This window comes from Prionailurus viverrinus, chromosome B1 (genome assembly GCF_022837055.1).
Source record: "Prionailurus viverrinus isolate Anna chromosome B1, UM_Priviv_1.0, whole genome shotgun sequence".
Lineage (NCBI taxonomy): Eukaryota > Metazoa > Chordata > Mammalia > Carnivora > Felidae > Prionailurus > Prionailurus viverrinus.
Window position 1 is genome coordinate 114,731,725 of NC_062564.1, and position 18,431 is coordinate 114,750,155.

Below are 18,431 nucleotides of genomic sequence, written 5' to 3' on the forward strand. Positions count from 1 at the left end.
GAATGCACTATATTTGTTTTGTATTTCCACATGAAGGAATGTGGATAGGAAATTTGTTTTGTTAATAATATTTTAACAGTTATATTAACAATATTATCAATTTTTAGTTGAATTGCTTGTCTATCATGAATTTGGTATCATAATGGAAAAATCACGTTTATTTACAGATCTCTTTCAGCTGAACATTGGCCTTTTTTCCAGTTGTGTAAACAAGTCTGGATTTGTACCACTAACTTCAGATTTAAAAAATAAACCCTGCGTATTTTACCCCTAACACAGTGAAGAGAGATCGTAAGGAAGGAAGATGTATGATGGCATCTAAAAATCTGCTTTATGTACTGCTATATCAGTGTCTGGGAGAGACCTATATCAGTCTAAAGAAATGAGGTTTTATTACGAATAATTCAGAATACTTTGAATAAAATGTTTAGTCATTAATTCAACACATTTTTTTTGCCAGATATTTTTCTAATATTTGAGAGTGAAGAGTAAATACAACAAAACCAGTTTCTACACTCCTAACACTTACATTCCAGTATGTGTGAGACGGGTGGAAAGAACGAAAGAAATAAACACATGAATAGTATAATTCCATAGAGTGATAAGCAGCTGATTAAGGGCATTGTGACAAAATGTGATTCTAGGTAAAGATATATAGGTTCTATTCCTGTAGTATACTATATGTAAATTTATTTTCTCAGGCTTTTCTCTAAAATAGGCTTATAGTTACTATTTTGGAATTCTTCTATGAAATATTAAAAGAAAGACCAAATAGGGTACATTATTTAAAAATTAAAATTTCATATACCAACAGAGGCCCTTCCGTCTCTAGTCCCTGGAAAATCCCTTCTGGAACATCTCTTCCATCCAGACGAGTCCCTTGCCTTCCTCCCAGCCTCTCCATGTTCACACTCTTCTCAGTTCATGCTGAAGAACCTTCTTTAATCCTTGTCCTAATCTATCCCGCCTCTCCTGCAAAACCCCAAAGACTTCCCAGAGTTGGTATGATACGGACAAAGATCTTGAAATTTAGAGCCCAACATTACCCATGATCAATCCAATGCTATTCAGTTCTCCTTTCTAAGATGAACCAGTTCCTTCAGTGAGGAGGGTGCCTTTCCACCCATAAACATGCCATCACCAGTCCTGAATTCCAAACCTGTTTGATTATTGAAATTCTACCCATCATACAGGAAGCCGACACTCTCTACTCTGTTCAGGAATGTAAAATATCAGGGTCTTCCTGGAGAACAATTTGGCAAGCTTTTCAAATGTTCATACTTTTTGACCCAGCAATTCCCCAACTAAGAATTTAACCTAAGAAAGTGACCAGATATGTGCAAAAGATTTACATACACAAACATTTATGTAAAAACTGAAGACTGAATACAGTTTTATTTATTTTTTAAGATTTATTTATTTAAATTCAAGTTAGTTAACATACCATGTAGTATTGGTTTTAAGAGTAGAACCCTGAAACTTACATATAACACCCAGTGCTCATCCCAACAAGTGCTCTTCTCAATGCCCATCCCCCATTTAGCCCATCCCCCAACCCACCTCCCTTCCAGCTAACTAAGGATTGCTGCTGAAATACAATCGGTTTTAAATCTTAAGTCTCCCACTTTAAAAGCTTTGTGACTTTAGCCAAGTTCCTTAACCTCTCTGAGCTTCAGCTTCCTCATCTGTAAATTATGGGAACTAATACCTTTCTCATTTGTCCCAGGGATTAAATAAGATAATGCATGTGAACTGTTTTATGCAGTTGCTGCATTCATCAACAACAGCACATCATAAACAACAATTATAAAATACACCCTACCCATCCTTAGGACACGACTGAAGTCTCACCTCCAGGGATCCAGTCTGGACCATTCAAAACCCTATGGGATTTCCTCTTCCCTCATATATAGCCTTATATCACTCTTTAATTTTTAAGTATTTAATTCCTAGCACTTTGCATTTGTAAGTTGTAAGATCAGGACAACAAATTGTCTTCATATTTCAGAGAAAACTGAGGCTTTTGGAACTTAACTAATTTGTCCCAAAACACGGAACTGGTAGATAACAAAACCAGGATTAAGACCCAGGATGTCTGATTATAATACCTGGCACTCAACCACTTTGCCGTGCTTCTTCCTGGCAGATCTTAAAAAGTGGCTACAGAATGAAAACTGTGTCCATGTCTGTGTTGAGATTCGGTGATGGCCCTTATCAATTCCCTTTAAAGGTCTTCTGTTTACCAACGTAGGTATCAGACAGGCATTACCAAACCATTTCCTTGTCTATAAAATAGAAATGATAATACAAACACTGAATAATTGTTTTGATTATTAAATGAGATAATCTATGTTGAGATTAATACATTGCAGGACACATACTAAATAAATGGTACCTCTGTGCTTTCCTTGATTTAATTCAATTCATTTATTAATCTACAAGGGCAAGCCTGAGTGTGAGGGAGATTGCCATTTACTTGTTTTGTATTTTGTGATAGGGTGAACGTGGGGAGGCAGGGCCTCCTGGAAGAGGTGAGCGAGGGGAGCCTGGAGCCCCTGGACCAAAGGTCAGTTATTCTTGTGTTGGAACATAGCTTTCTTTGGTTTGGAAATGTGTCCTACTTACTTTATTTTTTTTTAATGTTTTATTTAATTTTGAGATAGAGAGAAAAGTCGGGGAGGGGCAGAAAGAGAGAGGGACAGAGGATCCAAAGGGGGCTCTGTGCTGACAGCAGTGAGCCAAATGTGGGGCTCCAACTCACAAACCGTGAGATCATGACCTGATCCCAAGTTGGACACTCAACTGATGGAGCCACCCAGGTGCCCCACTACTTACTTTAGAACATGAAACTAAAATACAGTTCCTCAAAAGATACTAAAACAGCAAAAATCACAATATATTGAAATGCACACTGATTGGTTCTTCTCAAAGGGAATTTTACAATTCAACTTTTCCAGTTTTCTCTGTTCTGTCCAGTGAACAAATTTAGTAACACATCCAAAAGTAAAGGGGAGGTACTATTGTATTAGCATGTTATCACTCAACGTGTATTAAAGCTTACTGAGAAAAATGTTGATACGTGCTGTGTTAGTTTCTGTGGTAACTTGAAGGTGTGTAACACCCTGAAAATATCAGAGCTAAGGATTTATTTGACGGTTCAGTCTTTACACTCTACACTTCCTACAAACTAATATGGCAACACTTTATTCTAATAACCCATCCCAGAGACACATCACTCTTTGATGAAAAAGAAATGGATGCCAACACCGTTGAGACTAATGAGGATTATTCACAGAGCACTTCCCATCCACTGGTGGGTGGGCAGTCTTCAGAATTATAATGGAATGAAGGCGGTGGAGAGACCAGGGAAGGAACTAATGATATGGTGTTAACTACTTATGCTTAGTTGTTACAATAGTCAACATTATATAGAACCATATATTTAGGCAGTTAAAATAAAGTGTTTCCATTTTTCTTCATTATTCTGAGTCACTGCTAATTTCTTCTTTCTGTTCTTATCTCCTCTGTCATTTCTCTTTTCCATCTTCATATTCTCCTGTAATAGGGGAAACAAGGTGAATCAGGAACTAGAGGCCCAAAGGGGTCAAAGGTCAGTAACCAAGTAACCATTTTAATATCACAGGAGGCCTTCAAGAGTTGTGGCTTTTGCTTCTTCCACAGAGATTCACATTTTAAACTGACAGTGGGATTGCATTATTTCCATCCTAATATCTCAAAACAATTGGTTTGTTTCATCTTGTTTGTTTTTGTGTGTTCTTGTGCTTCAGATTATTCTTTAAGAGAAGTTGTATTTCCTATTACACAAGATGAACTTCTTTGGGAAAAAAAATGCTCTATTTAATTTACATTATGTAGGGTATAATCTTATTTTTTATTTCCTGACTGTCTTTGTGGTAAACGTTCAAATTGTACTTTGTTTTAAGTTAGTTGACTCCCTCCATGGCATTAAAATTTCACCACCAATTGAAATTCTTTCCTTTATTGTGCTCTTTATAATATCTGAAATAATCTACATACTTAGCAGAACCATGTTAAGATGTTTTCAGCTAATAACATGAAAAAGTGGATAAAAAATGAGGAAAACAGGAAGCAGAAATTATTAATTCTCTATTCAGAGCAAATTTGATTACTATGGTCAATGTTATCAGCATAATGTGAGTGGAAAAAAAATTAAAATCTCTTTTCCTGCTTACCTTCATTGGTCCCTATCCATTTTATGAAATATGTAGAAAGACACATTAAAATGCTTTGAATTCCACTTAGGAAAAGGACTCTATAAATTTAAGGCTGTCTTAAAGAACTTTCAAATCTACATAAGTTCAAATCTCTTCTCCAAAATCTGTTTAGACTTTTAAGAATTTTGAGTGCTCTCAGAGTGATGTATGTGTGGTTTGATGCTTGGACTGTTCCTGGTTTCTCTCCAGGTTGGGTAATAACACCATGAATGGGACTTTAGTGATTTTTCATATTGCTTTGGAAAAACAAAGCTGGCTTTGCCCTACCCGTGACCTTCAGCCCTGCCAACCTGTTCTAGCCAGCTGCTGTCCACTTCAGCACCTTCTGAGTGTTAAAAGGCCTATACCTCTGAAGAAACTTTTCCGTAGATCTTCATTATCATCAAAGAGAGGCCTCACTGGTGACCTTTCCCTTCTAAACCCCTCTAGAATGATTTTTCTGTTCCTTCCCTGTCCAGATTATCTAGATTTTTTTTTTCTTAGAAAACAGACAGCCCAATTGATTGGCTCTTTTTCCCTTTGCCCCAAATCTCTTCTTATAAAAAAAAAGAATATGGCTCAATCTGAGAGGTAAAAGCTTCTTTGAGTATCACAGAAACCATTTGCTTTGCTTTTGAAGATCCCTAGTAAGAGAGTTGCTGTATATATTTTTGTTCCAAGATACTCTGTCATCTGAAAGGAGAATTTTAACTCACTTAAGGTGCATCTTAAAGAAGCATTTGCTGTGTCAGTGGTAATTGTTCTTCTAATTATTATTTCCACTTCAGAAGTTCATATCAAAGGTGCTGCTGCATGGTATTAAATACATCCTTAGATTTGAGGTATTTCTGGCTGTTGGCCCCACTAGTAATTCAGCTTTTTTTTGGTCTTTTCTGTGGAAAGGGTGATCGTGGAGAGAAAGGGGACTCTGGAGCCCTGGGACCAAGGGTGAGTACATCTCTCATCTAACCTTTTGGCCCCCTACAAGCCTAGATTTGACTCATGTGTCCATGTGCCTTTCACATAGCACCTAGACTAATAATATCCAATAATAGCACTGGAGGTGGACTCGAATTATTCCTGCTGCTTCCCCTTTTTTTCTTATTTTTTACTGTACTCACCAGACCAATGAGTGTGTAGATTCTAACACATAAAATAAGCTCCACAAGAAGATCTAAAAAACTCTTTCCACTTTCTCTCTGCTAAGAGAGCAAGACCAAGCCCATAACCATCCATTTAATAGAATTATCCATATTTCATTTATAAATAAAAGCAATACCCCATATTTTCAAAGTCTTTTTTAAAGACAGGCAGGGAATTAGGACATGACTAATAGAAATTCAGGGCAGAGTTGATGAGTAGGGTAGATGCCTTATATTTGTTCCCTATTTGGTTAAATTTTAATGGAATTGTATTCCTATTGAGAAAGACAAGCCTTTCCTACAGAACAGTGTTCTATCTTCTTAAAGAATAAGGAAACAATCTATGAGATGTAGATGAGTAGAAAGAGATTAGGGACTGCTTTAATAAATACTGTGTTAAAGCCATCAAAATGTTGCAAATTGAATTAGATTAGCCTACATTTTATAATTTTCAGAAGACAGCTTTAGAGATTGAATCCTATCTCTTCTTTTAAAATCAGATTTCATATCTTTAATCTACCATCTATAGGAAGTTAAAAACATTTGCCTCCTTTGAAATAAAGACAAAATTTGAACATGATTTTTCTAAAGTGCAATTGGGCCATACAGAGGAATTGATGGTCAGAGAGGGCTCTATGTTGCTATTTATGTTTTTGCCACAGTCCTTTGTACAACCTAGCCTAACTTCCTTGATTTTCCCTTGGTTGGTTTTCTTCATAGGGTCCACCTGGTCAAAAGGGAGATCAAGGAGCCACTGAGATCATAGACTACAATGGCAACCTCCACGAAGCCTTGCAGGCAAGTGATTGCTTCCTGCCCTGGCACAGTAACACTGATGATCACCCATGTAATGTGTGTAATATCAGCTTCCACCCCCACCCTGGCATCCCAGAGGGCTCCACTGCTCAAAGTACACCTTTTTCCTGATCTCCTGAGCCCATCTCCTTCTCCCTGTCCCAGTGTATCCTCTTTATTTCTCAGCATTTTTTTATCTTTCCTTTTCTTTCCCTTCTGCCTTCAGATATGCTTTAGTGTTACCTGGTTTAAACCTTCTGTTCATTTTGCCAATCTTTGTCTCCCTTGCTTGGAAAGCAAGTATAGCAAAGCAATTAAGAGTCATGTGGCCCTGGAGTCAGAACTACCTGGCTGAAAATCTCTTGCTTACTAAGTTCATGACCTTGGACAAGTTATTTCACTTCTCTGTGCTTAAGTTTCCTTGTCTATAAAAAAAAAAGGATAGTAGTAATACCTCCCTCAAGGGTTGTTATGAGAAGTAAATGGCTAAATACATATTATACACTTGGAAGTGCCTGGCACATAGTAAAACTTCCATAGGTATCTCTTATTGCTGCTACCATTCATAATATAATGTGTTATTACCATAGAGAAGTACCTATAGAGTAAGAAGCCATAGACTATATGGCTTATCCCCATTACCTTTGCTTCCTGTTCATCCTTTTCATGCTTAGACTCCTGCATTCTAGCCTATATCAACATTCTGTTGAAACTTCTCTTAAAAAGGCCAACAATGACCTCTAGGTCAATCTCACTGTACTCATCACCCTTGATTTTCTGTGACATTTATACTAAACTGCCTTCCTTTTGAAATTTTCTTTCTGGTTTTTCGAATCCTCTACTCTAATTTCTTCCAGGTTTCCTCTTAGTATTTCCAGTTTCTCTGTTATACCCTAATTTTTGGTATCCTCAAGTCTCTGATCTTTTCTTGGTTCATTCACTTGCTCTGTGTTCTTCTGTGTTGTGTCTTCCCAATCTTTCACCCTCCAGGTCTGATTTGCATGTACCTCCAGGTGTCTAAGAATATTTCCACCAGGGATGCACCATTGCTTTATCATCTCCCACCAACACATACAATTATACTGATTACTTTTCCCTTCCATCAAATGATTCCCTTTTTTAACTAATCAATTGCTGTTAGTGATACTATAATTGTTTAACTTTCTTGAGATAGAATCTTTAGAATCATTTTAAACTATTCATAGTCCTTCGTCCATTACATCTAAACAGATGCTGTTATTTCCTTTTTCAAAGTGTCTCCTGAGGTTGCCTTATTCTCTCCATTCTGAACTCGGTCCACATCCTGTTTGTTTCAGGGCTAACACTGCAACAGCCCCTTCACCATTCTTCTGGTCCTAGTGCCTCCCTGTCCTTTCTAACCCATCCTGAATATCACTCTAAGCTAATTTTCCTAAACTATTATTATTTTGAAGGCTCTGATCTGCTCAGAAACCTACTCTATCAAGCCCAAACTTCATTTGACTTTCAAAGCTCTATAATTCTACCTATAATAGAGAATTTCCTATTTCTCCACAAAACAGATTTCCCGAGAGTGGCCATATTTATCATACCCACAAAAATCGCCCTCTTTTGCCTGGTTCATCCCATTCTTCTTCCCTTTCTTTCATCTGTCTAAATCTGATCCAACAATATACTGCTGCCACCCAGATGATTCTTTCTTTCAATCCTTTCAAACATCAGCAGTCAGGCCCCATTAGCTTAACCTTTAATTGTTCTCAAATCACATAATTTATTTTAGTCTTGCCTCTTACCAGATTGTAAGTTTCTTGGTGACAAAAGTATATCTCATGCTTATTTTATATCCCCTGCTGTACCTGGCACAGGTCTAGGCATATAAATATTGAATAAATGGTTACTGATAGATAAGTGAGTACACTTAGCCTATATGTACAATCCATTTCTTTGCTTGAATACCAAATTAATTGTTTTAAATATTTGCTATTTTGTACTTGATTGACTGATTTCCCCCATCTTTATGATTTCACTAACAGTGTCTAATTTAGTAGATCTACATTTTTATGGGTGCTTTGCTACAACTACCATTTTTAACTAGTAAAGCATTTATTAAGTAGTTTTTGTAGATTGTTTTCAGCGCAGCCTCTTTTTCTTTTCATTCTTTTTCTTCTGGTATAATGCAAAGAGAAGTATGCTCATTGCTTGAAGAAATGTTGCTTGGTCAGCAGGTTCAGTCAATAGGTTGAATAGTGTTCCTCAGTACACCTGGATTAGATATAAGCAGTAGCCTTTGGCTATTGTCAACTTCTAGAACCAGATTTCTAAATTGTTCCTTTTCCCCCACAAATTGATAACTGCATGTGGAGAGAGAGAAAAAGAGAATAAGAAGTTTTGGTGTACCTACTATGTTTTCAAAGCTTTTACTTATAAAATATAGGGACATAGTTTTTAACTTAATTTATTAGTGATTAAATTTCTCCTAAACTGCTTTCAGTGACACCATAATTCTTACTACCACCTTTAAAAGGTATACATTCTCTTAGCTTCCAAGAAATCCTCCAATATTATAGGCTATGACCATATCTGGGAAAACTGTGAGTCTTTTAAAGTATCCATTGCATGAACAGAGTCAGGCCTGAAGCAAGCTACTCTCGGTCTAAAACCGAAAATCTGTTTTGATTTCCTCTCTGCTATTAACTAGCTGAGTCATTTTTGGGAAAGCAGTGAGTGTATCTATACTTCATTGATCTTATTTGTAAAGTAAAGATGTTTCAGAATAGATTCTTTCTAAGAGTCCATGAAATCTAGTATTATGGTTAAGGTCATTTTTTAGGAGCTCCTGAACATCCTTTGTAAATATACCTAAATGCACGGTACTTTTTAAAACATTGACACCCACATCTTGATATGAAAGGATATATGTGCTCAGTTTATTTTTCTGCCTCAAGTTCTTTATGACAGTAAACCAGTCAATATCCATTATAGTCAACTAGTTCACGTTTATCCCTCAACTTAAACAAAGATTTATTGTTTTTATAGGGTTAGGGCAATTACATGTTATGCTTGTAAATAGTTTTTAGTTATTTTTTTAAAATTATTTGTTTTCCTAATCTAGTTCTCTAGTGGAACAAGGGCCCCTAACAAAATCAATTAAGTAAGCAGCCATTAGACTGAGAAGGAGGTAGTAGACGTTTTTTCTTCTAATTCTGTAACTACTGATGGATATTCACCATTTTGTCGATTTCATTTTATTATCTCCTCCTCTAAAAAATATGCAAAAAAATCTAGATTAGGTAAATAAATACATAATACAATTATAAAAATGCCACATTAAAAATATACAATTTTGCCATTGCTTCTATTGAAAATTGTTATTTACAGAAACATTTGCCATACTCCATTTACTTTGATTTTTAAGTTTCCACAATTAGCAGTAAATCCTCTCCATTTCCGGACTCAAGTTTTTAAAAATGTTTAACACCATCTAAATTAAACCTATTCTCTAGTAAATCGTGGGTGCTTTTCAGCTTGCATCATTATGAGAAATGAAAGAAAATAACCTTTAATTCTAAAGAGATTCACATAAGCATCTGAGGGAATAAATCACAAAACAGCTTGCGAGACTTTCAACAATTTACAGTTGCTTCAGCTCATGCCTCCCATTTCACATCGTGCCTCACCAGAAAACAACGTGTCTTTCTTCATCACTACCAAAAATTCTGGTTTTCCAATCATTCGTGGAGTTCAAGAGAGAACCCTGCTGAGTTCCCATAGGTGTAGAGTGGAGGAACCAGATACAAGAAATTCAGAGTGAGCCAATATCTTTAGGATGTCTCTGTGTGCCCGCACACAGGTGCTACAGGATGGTGGTAAAAATGTTGTTGAGAGCTTAGCTTAGTTTGTCATTTGTTTTTTTCTTGTTACCTGGATGTAACCTGCCTTATGTAACTGTTAGGTCTCACAAAATATAGTTATTTAACAAGATCACGTAAACTCCATCTGTTAGATAGTTCAGTTACCATTAATAATATGCCTTTATTATGCGACTCATTACAAAACACATTGTTAGCCTTACATTTAAAAAAAAAAAAGCAAACTAGTTTTGTGTCCAGGTGGAAAATGAATTCAAATACGGTACATTTGGAAAACCTCAGAGAGCTCAAATTGTAAACTCTCTTCCCTTTCTAAAATTTTAGGATTCTTTTAGGATTTTTTGTAGTTAAAAATATATGATTGGAGAATAATGATAAAGAAATTATTTCTACTCTATAATTCTCTAATAGCCTTTTTAAAAATGACTTGCCTACTTACAGGGGCAAAGAAGTAGCTTTCTCATAGCAATAAATCTGACTCTTGCTCTAGATGAATCCCTTGAGAGAAAGTAAGTGGTACCTTATGTTACACAGATATGATAGGCCTTGATATTTTTTTTTAACTTGCCCCTAGTATGTGACCACTTTGCCTTTTGTCTTAGAAGCACTGGTGGTTTCTTTCCTACTGTGTTTTCCATGAAGCTGCAATGACCACGACTGATTTTATCATAGATACAAACCATTTGTACGCATGCATAAATATATCGTTTTCTACGGAATGATGAGGTCATGTCACTAGAGATTCAAGTGTTTGAAGTAAGATCAGTAATATTAAGTTTATTTTTTACAACAACAATAATAAACAACAGCAACAATGGCAACCTGAATCAGAAATGGGAATGGAGGAGTGGAAAACAAAGGGATGGTGTCAAACTGATATTCACAAGTTTACACGTAACTGGATAACGTTTCTTTGAGCAGAGTCCCTGATGGAAAATGTGCTCCCTTTATGACCAAGTCACGTGGTGATGGGCCCTACAGAACTCTTCGCATAGGACCTAGACTAGAAAACATTAGTGCAGTAATGGTTCATGGATTAAGGGTCAGATATTGTGGAGATTCATTCTTTAACAGAATACATTTTGTTATAGTACTCTAGTGCTTCACACTAAGAAACTGGATGAATTCCATGTCAACTCCTGTCTTTAGCCATAGCACCCAAAAAAGCTAATTATAATGCAACAAATAAGCTACAGACTAAAAAAGAAAAAAACTTACACATACAGTTGGACATTTCCATTTTCTCTACTTTAAGTGCCCTAGAATGGAACTCTCGTGAATAGCAGTCTCTCAGGTCACAATTATGCCAACACACCTCTACTGTACACCATTTAGCTACAGACATTTTTTTAATCAAGTGAATTAAAGTTTTGACATTTTCTTTTTTCTTTACACAAAGATTTTTTAAAAAGAAAAATCTGAAAATAGTTTTAAAAACAATCTTTATCAGGGAATGAATGGAGGTCTGACTCCACCCCCAAAATCTTTATAACTATATTGTATTCATTTAAATTTTATTTTTTTATTTTATTTTTTTTTCAATATATGAAGTTTATTGTCAAATTGGTTTCCATACAACACCCAGTGCTCATCCCAACAGGTGCCCTCCTCAATACCCATCACCCACCCTCCCCTCCCTCCCACCCCCCAGCAACCCTCAGTTTGTTCTCAGTTTTTAAGATTCTCTTATGCTTTGGCTCTCTTCCACTCTAACCTCTTTTTTTGCTTGTTTTTTTTTTCCTTCCCCTCCCCCATGGGTTTCTGTTAAGTTTCTCAGGATCCACATAAGAGTGAAACCATATGGTATCTGTCTTTCTCTGTATGGTTTATTTCACTTAGCATAACACTCTCCAGTTCCATCCATGTTGCTACAAAGGACCATATTTCATTCTTTCTCATTGCCACGTAGTACTCCATTGTGTATATATTCATTTAAAGATAGGTTAATATGTTCTCAGTATCTTCTCAATAACTTATAAGACATCAGGCTTGCCAAAACACATTCAAGGAATTTGATCATTTCAAAAATGTATTATTGTACTTTGGCACACAATATAGGTAACTTTGTCTTTGTCAATACATTTTCCCAACAGAGGATTACCACCTTAACTGTCACGGTAACTCCCATGCATGATTTCTGTGGTTTGTGACTTCGTGGTGTTGATGCATGCCAATGATAATGGTACTAATGTAGCAATTGTTTTTGTCTGATATTTAGTTTTATGTCTCCTTATTAATAACTTTTACAACATTTGCCCCAGTTAAACCACTTTGTCTGCTTAGTGAAAAAGACCCCCAAAAAAGTTACTGTTATTTTTCTAAAAGTTTTTAGTCTTACAGTAATGTGGCTGTGTTCTTTACTGTTTGGGAAATCAAATCCTTTGTGTGTGGGGGGAGGCTAGGTGTCTAGAAACACAGGTAGTATTAGCATGCTAATTCATCCCAAGGAGATGAATGTGGAACACAACAGCAATTTTACATTATGTTATGAAATCAACTCAAAAGCATATTCAGTGTTATTTTGCCTAAATGTATTGATAGTTTTGCACAGAAGTAGGTAGTTTTTATACTTACATAACTGGTGAAATTTGTCCCCATTGCAAATTAATGTTGGGGGATGTTTGATTATGACAGAAATAATGGAAGTATATGGTGTACTTATTATTTAAAGCATAAATTGTAATACATATATTTGCTGCTTTTTAAAACTTTGTCTTTTCTTGATTTAGGGTCCCCCTGGACCACCTGGACCTCAAGGACTACAAGGGCCAAAGGTCATTCTTTATTTTACTTGTTTCCATTTACCACTTATGGTACAGAGAATCCCACCTTAAATATATGTATCTTTGAAAAATCATTTTTAGAAAATACTAGAGAAGCTAAGATCATCAATATTGCTTAAGGCAGCTAAGAATGGACACTGAGGTCTGGGCTGAAGGGACAGGAAATCAGAAAGGGAAAAAAAAAGGAAAATTAGGTAAGAAGGGAGAGAAATAAGACTAGCATTAAATTTAAAGGGAGGACATTGAGAAAAACAGAATATTAAATGAGGGAAAAACAAGTTTTATAGAAATTATAAAGGTAAAGAGCCACTAAATGTAGTATATGAAAAAAGGAAAATATTTATATACAGGAGGATTGAAGAAAAATTTATTCTAACACTAAAAAAGATTTTCCCTTTAATTTTTTGTAGTAAAAATAATAAGAGAAGCTTTAGCATGGTGCATTCACAGATGAAAATTTGAGGAATCATTTTTCAACCACTTTTTATAACAAATCCCATTGTATTTATTCATTCTGCCATTTGCATCTTATCTAATGAAACATACCAACTATGAACAACAGAAACCTAGAATTACTTGATTATATCTCAGATTTGTCGGTGGTTTCAGCTTTACCCCTCCAAACTTAAATTTAGTTATTTAACCAAATTTGAGCAAGTAACACATGGCCATTGTCTCTCACTTTTTAGAACTGAGCCATGTGTGTTGAAATATGACTTTCATCACTGGATTTTTGTAGGAGATTCAAGTGATTTTGAAATCCATCTTTTGTTGATGCCTTTCAAAGCACTTTATTTGCTGAGTCTGTCATGTACACACACACACACACACACACACACACACACACACCAGCTTTTATACTCTTTAAGATACTTAAAAACAGAAAGCTAACACATGGAAAATTATTTTTCTATTACAAAAAATTAAAAAATATTGCTGAGGTCCTTACCCATAGAAGATATACTTAGAACATAGACCCTAATTTTAAACAGTTATCATGTATAACATTATTGTAAGGTTTGGGTTTTTAACTTTCTGTTTCTCTATCACATTCTGGGCCCTAAGAGATAGAACACAAAAATTCTCCAGTTACACAGTCTTTGTTCCTGGTAAGCAAGTCAGCCTGGATCCCTGCTCTCTCATATCTTGGTGAGCTGGACTAGACAACAGAGGGGTGAATCTGCATATTCCCTTTTCTTCTATGTAGAGTCAACCAGGATCTAAATTCCTTGCTTCTGTGTTAAACACATACCTCTTTCTTTACACACCTCAAAAACTCCTAGGACTTTACTCTTCTTTTAAAGCCCAAAGACCTATAGCCACCCTAAGGGTATAAATCCCTTGTCCTAAAGAGGCAAAAAGAACCACCTAGCCATGAAGGGTATATAATAGTGTTAAAACATATACACCTCCCCTTGTTTTATAATCTAATTGCTACTCATTTTTTAATTCAGTTATTCAGTAAGTAATTTTTGAGCCTCTATATAATAAAGACTAATATCTAACAGAGATATCTGAATATAGCAAGGGGTTTCAAGAAGGAGCTTACAGTTTAGAACAGAAGCGAGGCAAGTAAAGGCACAATTACTAATAAATAGAGTAAGTGCTTTGATGAGTGCATGCTATGGATGTCCATACAGGAAGGCTCCTCTCAGTCTTAAGAGTCAAGGATGACTTTGAGCTGAAAATGAAAGACGGGAGGAAGCTGGCCAAATGAGTGTTTTGACAAGTGAGCTGTGGGAGGGAGTTAGTCATACTCCCTTACCTCTCATCCCTGCTGGCCTTCCCACTATGCTGTCACTCTACCCCACCCCACACACTGCACAATGATCTTGTAATTGAGATCTTGGGCTGACTGATACAATCTTTCATGCTTTCCTTGATCTCTCCTTGAGAAGGTTGGGATAACAGGGGTGAGATGTGCCTATGACCAAGAGTCAGAAAATGCAGCCGAAGTCAAGTGTAGAACCCATTTGCACTAGGGACTCAGCCTCAGACTGAATGGGAGCCTATTCAATTAGTGTTTCTCTTTATCAAACAAAGATTGTTTGACTTCTTACACATCAAGTAATTCTTTACAAACTACATTTGATGAGTGAAAGATAAATTCATAACTCATGAGTTCTGTTTTCTTTTAAACACTCGCGGGTCACATTTTGAAGGTAAAAGCTTTAGCAAAACAATCATTATTGGACCCAGAGTGCTGACAAGCATTCAGACTGAATGAAACTAAGGCTTAGCCAGGTGCATCCAACCTCAGCAGACTTGTTTGTGGCAAAATAAACTTTGCTCCTACCACAAAGGGTGAGAAATCAGGAGTAAGGAAAGACTTTTTCTTCCCCCACCCCCACTTTTTTTTTTTTAAATGCATTTGTTTGTCAGGCTTTCTTTAATTGGAAAGCTCAAATTTCATGCTGTGGCCAAGAGCTCTTAAAGTTTTTACCAGGGAAAAGATCTCTAACAATTTCACTATTGTGGTTTATACATCATCAAACAAGCCTTTCTAAAAAAATACAGTCAAGTCAGCTCCCTTGAAAATCTGTCTGTGAGGCAGGCCACTCACAATCAGGAGAGCTGACTTTACAAAGTTTCCACCATGTGGGAATCAGGCATATTTATAATGGGATCTGCAAAAGTGACTCATTGATCTAAAATAATATCTTACCTTTCAAAGAATTTGTTTGTTCAGTACCTTTCCAAGTGAAAAATGACTGGACCTTTGTTGGTTGGATAAATATCTAGCACATTGCTTAAATTTGTTTTTAATGGGTCATCTTCAATTAAGATAAAATAGATTTTGGGTTGTCAGGGTTTCTAAAATGTCATAATATGAATAGTAAACTTTAATTCATTCCTACCATAGTATAGGTAATTGAACTCACCCAAAAGTAATTTTATGTGGATTAAGATATTATCTAATTGATTATGTCTGGAAATAGCACATTCACAATTATGAATCTGTATCCACTGTTCAAATGGTGCCAGTTAAAATACTGCATTTGATTTTTAAGTTAACTTTTATGTTTTTTGCTTTTTTCTCAAGTTGGAAAATAAAAATAAAGAGAAATAATACAGATTTTTTAAGGAGAAAAAAATTAACTGAGGCTTATAAGTTATTGTTACAGGGTACAGTCAACCTTCAAATTATCTCTACCAGTTTTCTTTCACCATTTTTTCCTTTAGCCTGAATCTCACATGGGGAAAAAAATAAAAACATTGGATCTTAGCTACATATAAGTATTGTTATATGTAATCTTTAAGAAAATGTTATTTCACTTAGTTTTGATATGCGTATGATGTAACAAAGTGTTCTTGGGTTATGATGCCTTTGCTGAAAAGTCAAATTGTACTATTACCAACCAGCATCACTTTTATTTACCAATGATGAATGGAGACAAGCCATCACTTTTTATCTTAACAGGGAGAGCCAGGATCTCCAGGAATCCCAGGAGTTGATGGAGAGCAGGTAATTTTCAAAGATATATACTGTCATTTAAAGCATCATTATGGATCACTACTTTTATTATAGATTTGGAGCCAAAAAGACATGAGTGTTGACATATGATCCCCTCTTTCTTTTTTCACCATCTGTTGTAGAGACTATATTAACTCTAAAAAGCAATTGGTTTTAAATTAGACGTTAGTTTTCTTTGCAGAAACAGACCAGCGATATGACATTTTGTGTTAATACTCCTTACCAATCTACCAGTGACACTTCTGTGAATTTTTATTAGACTTATAAGATCATTACCAATTTAGTAAGAATAGCCTAATGTTTTGTAAGTGAATGCTAACAGGTCAAGATTATAATCAGTCAACAAAAGTTTCCACAAAATTAGATATTCCTTACATGTGTTATTTTGACAATATTTTTTTCCCAAATAAAGATTACACCTAATTTTCAAGATCACTAGAAAATACAGAAACAAGTGGGGCACTTGTGCTTCCACAGAACATGTCAGTATCTCCAATGGTTTCCCTTAAATCAGAGGTTAGCAAACTTTTTCATAGAAGACCAGATAGTAAATGTTTTAGACTTTGCAGATCACATACAGTTTTTGTCACAGATTTTTTTTAATCTGAACACCCCTTAAATTTTTTCTCAAAGATTCAACTTGTGCAAAAATAATCCCTGGGCTGGATTTGGCCTCTAAGCTGTTGTTTACCTCTGGTCAGAAAGACTCTGACTAAGGAGAATATGGACACTGCTCTCAATTCAGAGTCAAATCACAATGGTTAGCTTCAAGATATTTGATATTTTCTGGGCTTCCGTTATTTACCCAATAAATGACTAAAATCAAGAAAATCATAAGAAATCAAGAGGTCTTTTTTTTTTTTTCAAGAGGTTTCTTGATACAGTTAGTGAACTATGCTTCTCAGGAGATAGTATTAGGTAAGAAAATTAAATTCAAGAGTTATTTTAATATTAGAGTTGTATATTAAAGTAATATAATGTCACATAAAATAAACGTGATAGCTAAAAAAAGAAAGACACTTCTGATGATATGCTATTATTAACCAGAGATCACATAAGCATTTAAAAATCTGGTTGTATCCCCAATGCTAGTCATTAAAAATAATTAATTTAACATGCATAAAGATACTACATGGTCCCTACATGCATAGTAGCTGGGGTTTTTTTCTATACGCTTCACAAGGTCTACTTCTGCTACTAACTCCAGTAGCAAGGACAGGCTACCCTGCTACTCTCCATCACTAGATTCCTAAAACCAACCAGGGGCTGATTAATCAGATCCATCTACTACCCACTCAAGCACCTATCCACTCACCCACCTAGCAAGTGATTCTGAACTAAGTGCTATTAAATAGGTATAAGTAAAGAAAAAACACGTTCCTACTGTTTGTAAGTAGGTTTGGGTATGGAAAAGATGAATAGGTTTGTGCAGCCAGGGGCCCCTTACTACCAGAACTGTCACCATCCCTGCCCAAGAATGGGCCATCTGGTCATATGATAGTGAAGCTCCTTGGATGAAAATACTTAACAATAAAAATCCACTTCAGTGTTATTATTACAAAACTCAGATTTGTTAGCATTCAAAATATACATCTATCTATTTACTCACTGTAAAAGAAGAATAAAAATAGCATCATGGGAGAGCCTGGGTGGCTCAGTCAGTTGAGCATCCGACTCTTGATTTTGACTCGGATCATAATCCCGAGTCTTGGGATCAAGCCCTGAGTTGAGCTCTGCACTGAGAGTGGAGCCTGCTTAAGATTTCTCTCCCTCTCTCTCTCTCTCTCTCGCTCACTCCTGCCCCCCTTGCCCCTCTCCCCTGCTTGTTCTCTCTCTCTTAAAAAAATTTTTTAAAGCATCATGGATCATCTCATTGAGATGTCATGAGAATAAAATAAGAACACTGTGGAAAAGTTGAAACATTTGTAAGCTTGACTGAACTCTGATGCCTAAAGACCAGGCACTTAATAATTGGTGCCTACATTATTTATGTTTCTGTATATTGAACCATTGAAAACTGATGGTGATTGAAACTTCCACCTGCTTTTAAGAGGGGTAGGAGAGTGTGGTGGATGGGGATGGGAGAAATTTATTTGAGCCTTTGATCTTATAACGCTAGTCCTGGTTCAAAATGTGTATTGTACTGCTGAGAA

General features: G+C 35.9%; 1 protein-coding gene across 1 annotated transcript in view; it reads left to right on the forward strand.

Moving 5' to 3' along the window:
• The window catches only part of COL25A1 (collagen type XXV alpha 1 chain), a 471,130-nt gene that overhangs the window by 422,849 nt on the left and 29,850 nt on the right, over positions 1 to 18,431 (forward strand). The window contains exons 18-24 of the mRNA XM_047856433.1: positions 2,498 to 2,566; positions 3,566 to 3,610; positions 5,139 to 5,183; positions 6,098 to 6,175; positions 12,114 to 12,137; positions 12,750 to 12,794; positions 16,225 to 16,269. Coding sequence (XP_047712389.1) covers positions 2,498 to 2,566; positions 3,566 to 3,610; positions 5,139 to 5,183; positions 6,098 to 6,175; positions 12,114 to 12,137; positions 12,750 to 12,794; positions 16,225 to 16,269 — 351 coding nt within the window. The remainder of the gene's footprint in view (positions 1 to 2,497; positions 2,567 to 3,565; positions 3,611 to 5,138; positions 5,184 to 6,097; positions 6,176 to 12,113; positions 12,138 to 12,749; positions 12,795 to 16,224; positions 16,270 to 18,431) is intronic.